Source organism: Silurus aristotelis (genome assembly GCF_946808225.1).
Source record: "Silurus aristotelis genome assembly, chromosome: 4".
NCBI lineage: Eukaryota > Metazoa > Chordata > Actinopteri > Siluriformes > Siluridae > Silurus > Silurus aristotelis.
Genome location: NC_139577.1, coordinates 18,384,764 through 18,398,034, shown reverse-complemented (window position 1 = coordinate 18,398,034; position 13,271 = coordinate 18,384,764). Strand labels below are relative to the sequence as shown.

The 13,271-nt window shown below is 34.5% G+C and overlaps 2 protein-coding genes across 6 annotated transcripts in view; one reads left to right on the top strand and one right to left on the bottom strand.

Moving 5' to 3' along the window:
- Nucleotides 1-8,842, top strand: vstm4a (V-set and transmembrane domain containing 4a). 2 transcript variants are annotated; one of them, XM_083540342.1, is made up of 8 exons: nt 1-554; nt 1,607-2,036; nt 5,321-5,374; nt 6,076-6,183; nt 6,396-6,429; nt 6,521-6,633; nt 7,091-7,155; nt 8,361-8,842. In XM_083540342.1, the coding sequence occupies exons 2-8, from the start codon at nt 1,688-1,690 to the stop codon at nt 8,520-8,522; spliced, it is 885 nt and encodes a 294-aa protein (XP_083396468.1). In that variant the 5' UTR covers nt 1-554; nt 1,607-1,687; the 3' UTR covers nt 8,523-8,842. The 2 variants fall into 2 exon arrangements, with proteins under 2 accessions (XP_083396468.1, XP_083396467.1); XM_083540341.1 differs by having other exon boundaries at nt 18-554; nt 1,641-2,036.
- Nucleotides 8,843-12,244: 3,402 nt separating this feature from the next.
- wdfy4 (WDFY family member 4) overlaps nt 12,245-13,271 on the bottom strand; it is a 42,767-nt gene continuing 41,740 nt past the window's right edge. For all 4 annotated transcript variants that reach the window (XM_083539633.1, XM_083539635.1, XM_083539634.1 and 1 more), the window contains exon 62: nt 12,245-13,230. In XM_083539633.1, the coding sequence (XP_083395759.1) occupies nt 13,164-13,230 (67 nt within the window). In that variant the 3' untranslated portion in view covers nt 12,245-13,163. The remainder of the gene's footprint in view (nt 13,231-13,271) is intronic.

The following is a 13,271-nucleotide window of genomic DNA, read 5'->3' as shown; positions in this document are numbered from 1 at the left end:
TGCTTCCATAAATCCTACTTAATGTCAGCGGTGTAATGAACATCATTCTGAGCCTTACCACACTGTTGAACCTTACTGCGCACGAATGACCGACTATTAAGGGTTAAGCGTGTACACTTGTGGTTCCCTTCAACAACAAAAAAAATAAAAATAAATAAATGATTATGCAGCCCACTGTCTTCAGTCATTATTCAGGCACTACTGAGAACCTGGAAATGTATGCTGCTTCCCAAACTCCTCTCAGGAAATGACATTTCCTACAGACACTATACTGGAGAGGGGAGTGATTAAGGGAGAGAGGGAAAGAGAGACCCAGAGAAAAGAAAGAGTGAGGAAGAGGGGTGTTTCTAACCGGGAACAGAGCTTTCACTGTTCCGTACTATACACACACAGAAACACACACTCAGAGAAACAGAAAAGGAGAGAGAAAGAGCAGAAACCTTACACACATTTGCTTTCTCTAGGTGTTTAGCTGAGTGTATGGAGCATTCTGGTCTGAAAAATGAAACTCTCATCTGTTGTGATTGTTCTCCTCACTAGGGCTTTGATTGGAGGTAAGCTTGTTTGTTTGCATTTTGCCCTTTCTTGCAAAATAAAAGAAACTTACAATTTTCTATGAGAGTGAGAATGATGAATGATAATGAGAGAAGGAAACAACATCTGTAACCAAGTATGACAAACTTTAGTGTCTTTGTGAAACTTAGTGACTGCATTGGATCACTTGGATGAAATAACTTTCTTAGTGCTAGTAAAGCAGTTCAGTGATGTAGTTTAAACCATGCTAGAAACCTATTTACCCTTTATTTGTCTTTTAGAACTACAGAAATATCACTGAGTGTCATAGAGTACTGTCAAACTTTCAGCATGTTAGTGATTTAAACTTTGCAGGTCAATCCAAAACGATCCTTCAGCTTTTGTAAAAAATTTCTTGTGAAATGAAACCAGTCTTGCATGTTAAAATGGTGGTCTTGTGTGATGTGGTTTTTGTACTAAAAACATTCCCATGGCTAACGAATTATGGATCTCAGTACTGCAGACCAAACATTTAATGCAACAAAAATTTCCAACAGCTGCATTCAATCTTCTCAATGTGTTCTCTGCTCTCTAGTTCAAGAAGGCAGGCAAATGTTTTCCACCTGTAGTTTTCTTCTTTTTGGAGCGTGCTGAGACTGGACACATGCAGAATGTTTTTGTAGGCCTTTGGACAAGAAAAAAAAAAAAAAAAAAAAACTAATGAATTCTTTACTATAAATTAATTTGTATTTATTTATTGTAAGACATAAGTGCAGTCTAAATCCACACACACCAACCTCTCTACCAGATCTATTAGATGTTTTCAATGATATTCACAGATTTTATTAAGCCTTGTCTTCTTAATGTTCGAGCAGCAATCACTGTAATCATTATGCATTCAAATGTGGGAAAATAAGTAGGACTGCGCATTCCCATATGTCATAACCATTTCCTAATCAGTGCTAATTATTGCATATTTATCTTTGTGGTGCCAGGATTAAGTATTTATATTGTGCTTTGCTACAGCACTAAAATCAAGATGAGAGAATTTAAAGCTCTCTTTTAAGCACAATGTTTTTTTGTTTTTTTTTAGCATCTCATCTTACTTTGCTTCTTTATCTCTTAAGAGTTGATTGAGGCTCTGAATGTGACAGTGACCCCTGGACCGGTCACTATGTGTCTGGAGGGAGAAAATATTACCATGTCATGCCTGGTTTCTCAAAGAAAAAGGAGCAACAGCGTGCTGGTTCTGCGCTGGCTCTACTTCCCAAAGCCTGAGGATGAGCGACTGGTGGTGAAAATGAATTTCAAGAAGGCTAAGTATTACGGGAACTACAGCCTAAGCTTTTCACAGACCAAATTTTACCTGTGGGAGGAAGTGGAAGGACAGATATACAGCCTGCTGATCTTCAATGTGTCCAGGGAAGACCGAGGCAACTACAGCTGTAAAGTGCAAGAGATACGCAAACAAAGGAACAAGTGGAGGGCCTCGTCAAATGGCACAGGGACCATGGAGCTACGAGGTAACAGCAATGTTTTTTTTAGTGATAATATTATTACGCATACAATCAGGTTATTATCTGTCTTAAATAATTGAGATTTCCTAGGTGTTCCAAGTGCCACCTTAAATTATTCTTGTAATAAATATTATGTGTTTGTTTTGTGATTGTAAACTCACATAACATAAAATTATTTAAACTCATCATTGCATTCTCTTTAGAATCTGGTGTAATACAATGGCAATAATTCAAGCCTAAAAAAAAATAATTGTGTCATATTTTTTCTAATTAATTTCTGGATATGAAGAACAGGACATTTCGTTACTGATAGTTTCTTTTGTAAGCTTTACCACATATTAGCATCAGTAAATAAGTTGGCTTCAGGATTGCACTTTTTTTTTCTGTGTATACATCATTTAGTCTTGAAATAGGTTCTGTGCCTATACAAACAGAGTATTGGGCTGTATATGTGTGGGATTTGGACATGTTCTAATGTCAGAGCAGGGGATATTGGCAAGCATGCACCAAAAACATTTACTCTGGCTGCTTTAGTTTTCCTCTGCTGCTCCAGGGGTATAAATGAGAGGTCCGATATGTGCTAAAAGCATAAAAGATTAAACATTTAGTTAATAAGAAGTGATTTTCTAGTTATGGTTAACAAAAGAGGCAGCTGGTTATTATTTTTATTACTGTTATTATTTTTATTATCGTTATTATTAATATTATTATTATTATTATTATTATTATTATTATTTGTATTATTTGTATTATTTGTATTATTATCATTAGTAGTAGTATTTTAATTATAATATTATAATGGTGTCTTTGTTGAACATGCCATTGCATTTCTTTCTTTTCTTTTGAGATAATACTAATTTTTATTATGCAAATTAAGTCATTATCCAGGCAGTTCATCTGGCAGGTCTGCATAGAATATGAAAATAACTTCTTCATAGAAGACAAATTTTATTTCATGGATTGAAGCAAGAAGAATGCTCTAGACTATTCATGCAGTTTTGTCAAAGCTCCATATAGTTACACTGTCAAGTATACAAGCAGCAGACATTTTCTTGTTTTGTTGGTAACACATTTAAACAACCACAGATTCCTCACATGCACAGAACTGTGAAAGACAAAAACAAAGAACAAACACTGAGAAGTAATAAGGAAGGATACAGAGCTCATGGTTGACTCCAGAATGGTCAATTTGCGATGTTTATGAACAACAAAAAAAAACAAAAACTGACAAGATTTTTAAAAACAGATCTGAGTTACAGCACAGGGCACAAATATTCTACTCAAACTGAGTACAAGTTCCTGCACTTCAGAAACAAAATCAAAGCACAAGCAAATCTTGTTTTTTATTAACATTCTCCATGTTTCTACTTTAGATCTGAATACACATTTTTAAAGAATGTGCTTTCATTACTTTTCTGCAGAGCTAGTGGAAAAACAACTTAAATGCAGCATTTAGACAGGCTTTACAGCTCCTCTTGAAACAGCGAATACAGATCACATGTGAACTCGTGCACCCGAGCAGAACCCTGTAATTAATGCAGGTCTGGTCCTCATCTGAGTGCAAGCCAGTGTTAATGAACAGCACATGAGCAGTGAAGAAAGATGCACACCTAGTTCTATTAGAGCCCAGAGCAGAGGAAGAGAGGTATAAAGCAGGGCCAGAAGCCAATAAATGCTTTATCAGGACTTAAAAAGAATGGCTTATCTTTTTTTTTTTTACTCTTTCCTTTCTTCTTTCTTCTACTTTTTACATGTTATAATGGTAATGAAGTCGATATGATCATCGACTTTCTTATTTCCTCCATTTTTTTTGTTATAATCGTAACAAAGTTGATTTGATTAAACTTTCATTTAATTACAAAATAATAGAGGTATAAAGACCCTTTTTTCTATTTTTACAGAGAAAATATATATTAAATATATAAAATGGATCTGATTTAAAAAATAATGACAAACCAAGCTTCACAATACACTATTAGTGCATCCTTTAAAATATTTTTTCCTTCAAATTGAAATAAAAATTACTTAGATAAAAAAAGGTAATGAAATAAATGTATACTATATATATTTAAAATATATTATAGGCAATTATTAAAATCCCAGACTTGAAATGTGCCTAAAGCAGATTTGAAATATTTGTAATTGCCCATGGCCTGATCTTGCTGGAGACTCATCAAGCACAAATCTGCAATCTTGCTAAAAATACAAATTCGTTTGAGAAAAGGAGTGGTTAAAACAAGAACAGAGGGCAGAAGTGATATTAACTCTCATTCGTTACTATTTTTCAAAAGCATGTGCCTAAGTGTTTTATTTCTCTCATATTTAAATATTTTGTTTGATGAATTTAGGAAAGATACAGTGCTGTATAAATGTTGTAAAATGTCTGCAGTTGTTTTCTTAATGTTAATAAGAAATGCAGCTTGTCATGTTTCGGTAAACCAAACCCTACAGCAAGCATTCCTATGTCTAGAAACTTAAAGCACTGACACCACAGACTCCTTCCCAAAATGTTAAACAAACATCTCTTCACAAAAATATTCTTTCAAATAGAAAAAAGTGCTTTTTCAAATATTTGTGTTTGTGGATATTGTCTTCTATACATATCACTGTGTACAACCTATTAAAATAAGGGCATTATTGAAAATCTCACAGCTGGCACTACTGTAAATATTATTTGATATACAAACCATGGATTTTATAAAATGAAAAAGTAGGATATAGAAATAAATAGTGCTAAATCAACTTAATGAACTGAATTTTAATGAAACTTACACAAATTTTCTATAGTTTATTTAATTTCAATTCAATTCTATTCATTTTTATTTGTATAGCGCTTTTAACAATGAACATTGTCTCAAAGCAGCTTTGATAATGTGCTGATAAAAAATGAATATGTTCTTTATAAGTAAGTTTGTCCCTGATGAGCAAGTTTATAAAAGGCTTCTAATCACTTCAACATAATCTGTCTAAAAAAGTGGAAGAAAAATAAATGCAGTCTGTTAAAAATAATACTTAGGTTACTAAAGATTCTGAAGAACCCTATTGTGTCTGGTTGAGTTTGATAATAAATGTGCTTCGACATGTCCCAAGATTAGAAATAATCTCTGTAAATGCATATTTACAATCATATATCATTAAAATGATTGTGGTTTGGTGTGAGAGTGGGCTTTTTATTTTATTGCACATTGGAGGCAACTTTAGGGAGTTTAATCTGACCAAAAGCAATGTGTTACAGGGAGGTGCGGCTCTCTTTATATTTATTAAACCTGTTTCTCCCTTTATGATTGCAGTGCATTATGTAGGAGTCCCCGAGAGCACCGATAACATCTGGCGCTGGTTTCAAGGTATAGAGTGATTTCTAATTTTAAATAAACAGTCATCGTAAAAACATACAGTATTGTATGCATTACAGTCTGGACCATATCTCCACTATCAGAAAGCATTAATTGACAATTCCTCCTAGTCTCTATAATGGAAAAAGGACACACAAAATCTCTAAAAAGCAACTCTTCTTTGGCCCAGTTTTTTTGGCCAGCCCTTTCCCATGAGAGCACTCTCCACCCTTATATGAAAGCACTTGCAGGATTTCAGGGGAACACAGAGTGCTCTCTCCGGTTTCCTATCCTTTTCAACAAAAGCACAGTATTGCACATTCATTCCGTATAAAACCACAATAAATGCAGTTAGAGACTCACAATTTATAAACAGTAACTGACGTGTGATTTCAGCATATAAAACATGCATAAAGGTATAATTGATTGTTATGATTCTACATAGTGAAGTTTGAAAGAGTTCTGTATTTAAACTGTTTCACAAAACAATAACAAGTCAAAAGCATTTAATTTGTACTAAATAAAAAGAGGATAAGATGCCACTTTGTTTAATGAATAAGATTAGATCAGATATTTTCTGCTTTTGCTGAGATTCTTCGCTGCTCGGCACCGTATCGGTCTTATCATTCATAAAAACATTTTGGAACGCTTGTTTTTGAGCATGCTCTCACTGTGTTTGCTTTCATCATAGATTGTTTTGTGTGATTTTTCAGATCTTTATCTGTGTGCAGTGCTGATCTGCTCTGTCGGACTCATTTCTACATTGCTTTTCATCGTTAAAATTACATGTCAATGCATGCAGCATAAGCGAAGACGGAAAGGTGAGGAGGCTTTATTACTGTCATTTAGCAGATAGAGTTCATCTGGTTCAATATCTTCCAACTAAAAACTAAACTGTACAAGGGAAAATGTAGATTCCTCAATTTAAATAACAAAATTAACTATAAAAAATTATGTTAAGAATTGCTTAACATTGACTAAATACTATGATGGTTTAATCATTATTTTTATTTCCTTTTTTTAATCTATTCAGCCAGATTTTATTTGGTGAAATCCCCAGAAAACAGGTAAGGCTTTACTTCATGACTATTTATCTTATCCATGTAACTAATGCTGTATTATAGATGTTTTAAAACTTTAAATGTAAATGCTCTGTAGCTCTGGAGAGACAGTGACCAGCATTGCCAGCTCAACTCCTGGAATGCACAGGAAAGAGAAAAGGCATAAAGCACCACCCATCACTTCACAACCACCAGGGATACCAGTGAAAGGTATGACTTCCAGACGAAACCCTGCAGATCCTAAAATAACAAGTTGGAGCCCTAAACTCTGGTTGCTTCAAAACATTAAAGCCTTAAGCATTAAGTGATACAGTGTTTAATCATACACTAATTGAACTACTTTGACCTTAACCCTTTGGCATGAACTTTAGTATTATCACATTATCACATATACAGTAACTAATCTGTGACTTGTTTTATTGCAGCAGCAGTGAAGTGATTTACTGTGTGTTAAATGTTTGGTTAAGCCTCATGGCATCACGTCATCATGCAAAGAGAAAATGTTGACTGAGGTTAAACTATGAACATCTGGAATAAATTCAAAGAATGATTTATATCTGTCAGCATTCATTTTCATTTAGTGGTTATCTACTGAATTTGGAAATGCAGTCTTTGTTATAATCTGTAATTTATTCAATTTGTAATTTACATTTTTATCCTTTTGCAGCTCCTGTTCCACGTAAACCACGTAGGACCAAACTTTTAAAAGTCCAACCTAGAAAATCAAACATGGTGAGATTTGTTGTTGTTGTATCAGTCAGTCATTCATATAATATAGCAACAAAAGGAATCATGCACTATTAATCGTTTTTATGAGGAATAATAATTGTAATAATTTCTGTGCATAATCCTTTTTTTTTTCACAAATCACATAATATTTGATTTCTAAAAACCTTGTATTTTTTAATCTTTATGTCAATTAAATTATTGCCCACAATATGCAAGGGAGAAATTATTGTTTTTTGGTTGTTGGTATTGCTGATATCACCATTTTCATGACTTGTAATCGCATTTACCTTTATTGCTTTTTGAAACAGAATTATTTATTTAGCAAGCTTGATTCTCATTGCATTGCCTTTTACGAAAATTATTACAGAGTACAGAGTAAAAAGCTACGGAAAATGAGAATTATTTTGAGATAATTAATCCCATCTTTAAAAGAGCTTATATTTCATATTGTACCTGGTCTAACTGGCAGGGTACTTTAAATAAATATGTGGTAATGTGCTCTTGTAAAAAAAAAAAAAAATTAATTAAATGTGACTATAGGTACTTATTTGAGCAGTTTTATGAACACTATGGAACATGAAAAAATTTTATTACTACTTTTATTTTATTTGTGTTGCACTTATTCACAACAGAGGGAACAGAACGCTTACTACTTTTAATTCTTACTATGTATTTTCTCCTGGTTGGAAAAGAAACAAGAGAAAGTGAACAAAATAAAATAAAATGTACAAACTACTGTATATCTATCTATCTATCTATCTATCTATCTATCTATCTATCTATCTATCTATCTATCTATCTATCTATCTATCTATCTATCTATCTATCTATCTATCTATCTATCTATCTACATATAAACATTGTGCAAAAATATACAACTTTATCGCTACAGATTTGTGACAAAAGTAAAACTTTTTCGTCCAAGGACATAAGCAACCTTTTTTACAGACAAAACCAATCCTAAAGTTGGATCTGTAATTTCATGTTGATGTGTCCAAGCATTCCCAGATTACCGAATGCAATTCCAGACCCTGACCACATACAGTAGTCTTTACCACACTGAAACGCCCTGCTTTTTTTCTCTCTGTATGTCTGTCTGTCTGCCTCTCTCTCTCTCTCTCTCTCTCTCTCTCTCTCTCTCTCTCTCTCTCTCTCTCTCTCTCTCTCTCTCTCTCTCTCTCTCTCACTGTGCTCTTCCTGTTCCAAAGCCACGGGTGGCAGATGACAGCCTGACATACGCAGAGCTGGAACTGGTCAAGCGAGTGCCCGAGGTTAAAAGAAGCAGCTCAGGATCTGCACAGCTGGAGACCAGTGCAAACTGCACAGGAACTGTATACGCCCAAATCCTCTTTGTGGAAAAGCAAGTGTAAATTCAGCTGAAACTCTTTTGTATTGGAATTATTTATGATATAGCATTTGGGATTGTTTACATGCATTATTTTCTTGGCATAAAGGCAGAAGTCTGAGCATCTGTCATTTGTACATTCACAATGTTTTATACTTGGGTACATTCCCAAATTACATGTGTGCAAATTATCTTTTTTTTGTTTTATTTGTTTTTTTAAATTGAGAGAAGATATTGCTTCACAGTTGGATTTAATCCAATACTGATATTTAATTCTGATGTTATAATTATGTTTTTTAAAATAAGCAATGTAATAAAATAATAAAATATGTAATTTCATTGTAACAACATTTTTTTTTTTCAATTCATCAGGGTCCTGTAAAGATTAGAATGATTTGCAAGTTATAGATTCATAAATAGGAAGCAATTCTACATCACATAAAACATCAAGCCTCACACAGGGACTAATGCAACCCGCAGACCATTTAAGTAATTCAACCCTCAACATATACAAGCTGCATGTTTGTTAGTATACTCTGGGGCTGATGTATCGTTATTTCTGCCCCTCCTACATGATTGAATTCTGTCTATAGTGAGGATGAAAGGTAAAAAAAACAAATCTCAAGTTGTGAATTACAGCGCCATGTGTATGGCTTCATTGTCAGGGCTCTATGTTTGGGATGAGATGATTACGAGAGTGTCTCCTCTGCACAGCTCCGAAGGCAGTGACTATGATGAACCCTCTAATGGTTACATTTATTTAAATTATACTGATTGTGATCATGGTTAATAATTAGCTTTACAGTGCATTATAATTGGGTTAGACTACAAGATGGTTCTGCCTTGATGCTATAATTTATTTGATTTAATTATTCAGAAGTGCCCAAATGGTTTGACATTTTAATATCATAAAACCACTGACGTATTAAAACCGAGATCACATTGTCTATTGAGAAGGTCATTTAAATCTCTCCGTGAGATATATGATGATTATTTTCCAGTCTATTAAGCTCCTCCACTTAGCACAATTAGCCACTCGCACAAAGGTTAAAGAGAGCGACCCTCCTCCTCTCTCTCTCTCTCTCTCTCTCTCTCTCTCTCTCTCTCTCTCTCTCTCTCTCTCTCTCTCTCTCTCTTTTCTCTCTCTTTCTCTCTCTTGGCTGTGGTCATAGTGCATATTAATGAGCAGCTACACTGGTAGACTAGCAGAGAGGCCTGGGCAGGATGAGACAATAAGCCTAAGGATTAGTCTGTAGCACAACTCATCACACGATGAGTTCAACAGCTGTCACAAAAAGAATGGTGACCTTGTGGTTAATTTTCAGAGAATAAGGTGAAGATGGGGCCAACTGTGAAGTTATCCCATGTGGAAATTGCAGGACAGAGACTGGAGCCGAGCAGAGCAACCACAAAGCAGAACAAACCACAAACTAGAAAAATACTTACATGTAACAACAAATTAAACAAAAAAAACAAAAAAAACTTAATCTGCACTCAAATCTGTTGAGTTGCTCTAAACAACAGCCTCTTTTAAGTTCACTCCAGATGCCTAGAAATTGTTTGCCTTTTCACGGTGTAAAATCGAAAGCTTCTCATGGATGGAATTTGATTCTATCATTGTGTGAAACTTGACATAATAATGACATCTTTTTTTTCATAATGCTAGATTGAAAAAATAAAACACAGCTATGAAACCAAATGCTCGCAATAATCTATACCTCCCACATCCACCTTAATGTATACTATTGAACAGACACACGCCCTAAATCATCAGGAATTTAAGCTTCCATAGCGATTTAGCTCCCACTATCCTTCTCGGGACGTTTCAGGCTGCTTAATGACAACCATTAGGAGGATGCAATCTCAAAAGGTTGGGAGTAAAGCAACAATTAACCCTCTTCCTGAGGGAGGTACATGGAGGATGGCCTAATGGGAGCATCGTCAGCTCCAAATAATCTTGGCGCTCTTCTTAAACAACGCCGACGAGGAACAGAATATAAGTGCAAATGGGGAAAATCCAAAGTATTACACAATTTCAAACTCCACGCCTACATTATAGAACAGAGATCAAAGGAAAAGTAATATAATGAGTACATTGCAACATCAATCCCAGTGCAATTACAGGCTAGTCTGAGTTTGTATCTTCAAATGTTTTGTTTGGATTGGATGGATGGATATTTTATTCAGTTAGTATCTTGGTCAGGGTTGCTGTGAATCCAAGGAATACTGATTGTTAAACAGGAATACCATACACATCCATACACACTTTTATACATCTAACTTACATAAATTTATTTCTATAAACAATCCTACACTTGATAACGGAAGAATCAGGAAGAAACCTATGAACAGAGAGTAACCTGAGCTCAGGATCTGAACATGTGACCCTAGAACTGTAAGAGCTGTTAGAGCTGTAAGAATTAAATATTTTGTGTCATTTTGTTGTTGTTGATGTAAAGCTGTAGACTTTATTGTATATGGTAAAGCTGTGGACCCTTTATATTTTTGTATAAATAATACATCTTTTATTAATCAATTTAAATAATTTTTTATACAAGTATTTTAAGGTAGGTTGTTAATATAATTATGTGATATAATTTATATAACTTTATTAAAGTTTTTCTCAGTTGCTTTGAAGCGTTTCTAGAATTATTCCTAATATCCTGAATTATCTCTAATAATCACAAACCAGTAAGTGCATTCTCAAAACAATTTGTACAAACAGCACAATACATTGGATTTCTTGCAAGACCATGTACTTTTCTCAAAATCTTTGGTTCATCTCTCAAAAGTTAGTATTTGTGTCAATGAACATGTCATTGCCATTAGAATAACAAGTCCTTATGTCATTGTTTACAAACAAGATCATCACAATGTTTAGTCATGGTGTCAGTATGATGCTGCAGTTTTAGTATTTCCTAATATAATCTATGGTTTGGGTTACAGTGATTGAAAATGCAACAAGGCTAAATTTCTTCTGTATGACAGCTATGAATTTCAGCAGCACAAATGTAATTTGATTGCAGATTTGAATTATATTGATTGCATGAGACCGAACAGGATTCATACTTTTACTGTACTGTAAAAGAAAATGTAATTCTGTGTTTTGCTCTGTCTGTCGCCAATTGAAGGTTCACAAGATACACCTTTGACCTGTTTTAGAGAACTAGTTGATCATTGGTTAATCTGATGTCACTCACTCACCTTCATAAGTGAAATTCAAGATTCATCTGCACAATTCATCAACTCAAGACACATTTACAAAAGAAAAGTTTAATAGAAATTTAAGATTGACAAATTATTACAACTGGTTTAACCATTCAATGACTTATGCCATGAACTGATGCTGAGATGTTTCGGGGGTTAAGACTATTCAGGTGAAAACAGTATAATATATTTTAATTAACACGACATAAACAACTGATAATGTACAGTCGGAAACAGCAGACAATTGTAAACAATCAATTAAATGACAGTACCAAAGCATTCGCAATTTAATCAAAGCAACAAGAATTGTTTTTATGATGTGCACAAGTAACTAAATGAGGTGGAGGTTGAACAAGGAGTTTCGAGAATTTCATTTCTGATCTGAGAAATTTTCCAAAGCAACTGAGAAAAACTGTAAGACAGAACAGAAGAGTTAAAAAGGGTTGCCTGAGAAAAGGCGATTCAATCTCAGATTAAATGTTTTGCTGCTGCTTAGAGACACACTTATAATATCTATATCCAAAAGGCTGCATAATCATGCTCTTTTTTATTTAATACCGAAAACACATATAAAAATGTGTAACTGATAAACAGTTATACTGATCAGTAACAAAAGGAAATCTGTGAGTTTGCAGATCTCGTGTGAGAATTTATGAGCATTCATCACAAAAGTGCTGGCTAAACATTCTTGTAGACCACAAAATAAATAGGGAAAATAAAATCCCAAACACTTTAGCCTTTTAGTGGCAGAGGGAACACTCGCATGCTGGGGTGATTGAGTCACTCTTGTTCTGTTTAAGCTGCTCGTATAAAAAAAGCAACTTAATTATCACCAGACACAAGAAAACTAACGCCAAAGCAACTGTCGCACAAAATGCTTTGCATTGTATTCACATATATTTACATGCTAAACACTGCACACAATAGATTGTTGTTACTGTGCACAGTCAGGATTTGAATGCAGACTGTGAGCAGAAGCCAGCTGCTCAATGATACAAACAAATACGCCTATAGAAAAAAATTATCACATGAGCCATGATGGCATACGAAAGACAAAATAAAAAAGTATAAAAGAAAAATAATCTACAGCTAATAGATGCCTAGACACAACTGGGAATAAAATTCCAACAGGCCAATGTTTCTAAAATAAACATCACTTGGCTTCATTTAGGAAAAGGAGGGGAAACAGACCATACAAAAAAATGATCTGTACTGTGGAACAAATTAAAAAAAATAAAAAATAAAAAATGCACACACATAAACACTCATGCATATGCTCACACACATCTGCAGCATCCTTCATTTCTTAAATAAGCAGTGTTTTGTTTCTTGCTCTAGCAAGAATGCCATGGTGAGTCCAAGAAAACAAGAAACTATGCGTCATCCCTCAAACACAGCAGGCGCTGTGCAGATCTCTGGAGTCAGCAGTGGTGCAGAAGTCCCAGATGAACGTTGTGCTTCAGTCTTCATAGGTCCAGCTGTACACCCTGCCCCAGGCATCACCTACCAGTAGTGTACCATGAGTCCTGCCATTACATACACATACATAAACACACACAAAGAGATA

Bases quoted from the DNA above. Each gene is read 5' to 3' on its own strand.
- vstm4a (XM_083540341.1), top strand. From the start codon at position 503: ATGAAACTCTCATCTGTTGTGATTGTTCTCCTCACTAGGGCTTTGATT. The intron at 555-1,640 runs GTAAGCTTGTTT...TTATCTCTTAAG, and splicing joins CACTAGGGCTTTGATTGGAG to AGTTGATTGAGGCTCTGAAT. The intron at 5,375-6,075 runs GTATAGAGTGAT...GTGATTTTTCAG, and splicing joins CATCTGGCGCTGGTTTCAAG to ATCTTTATCTGTGTGCAGTG.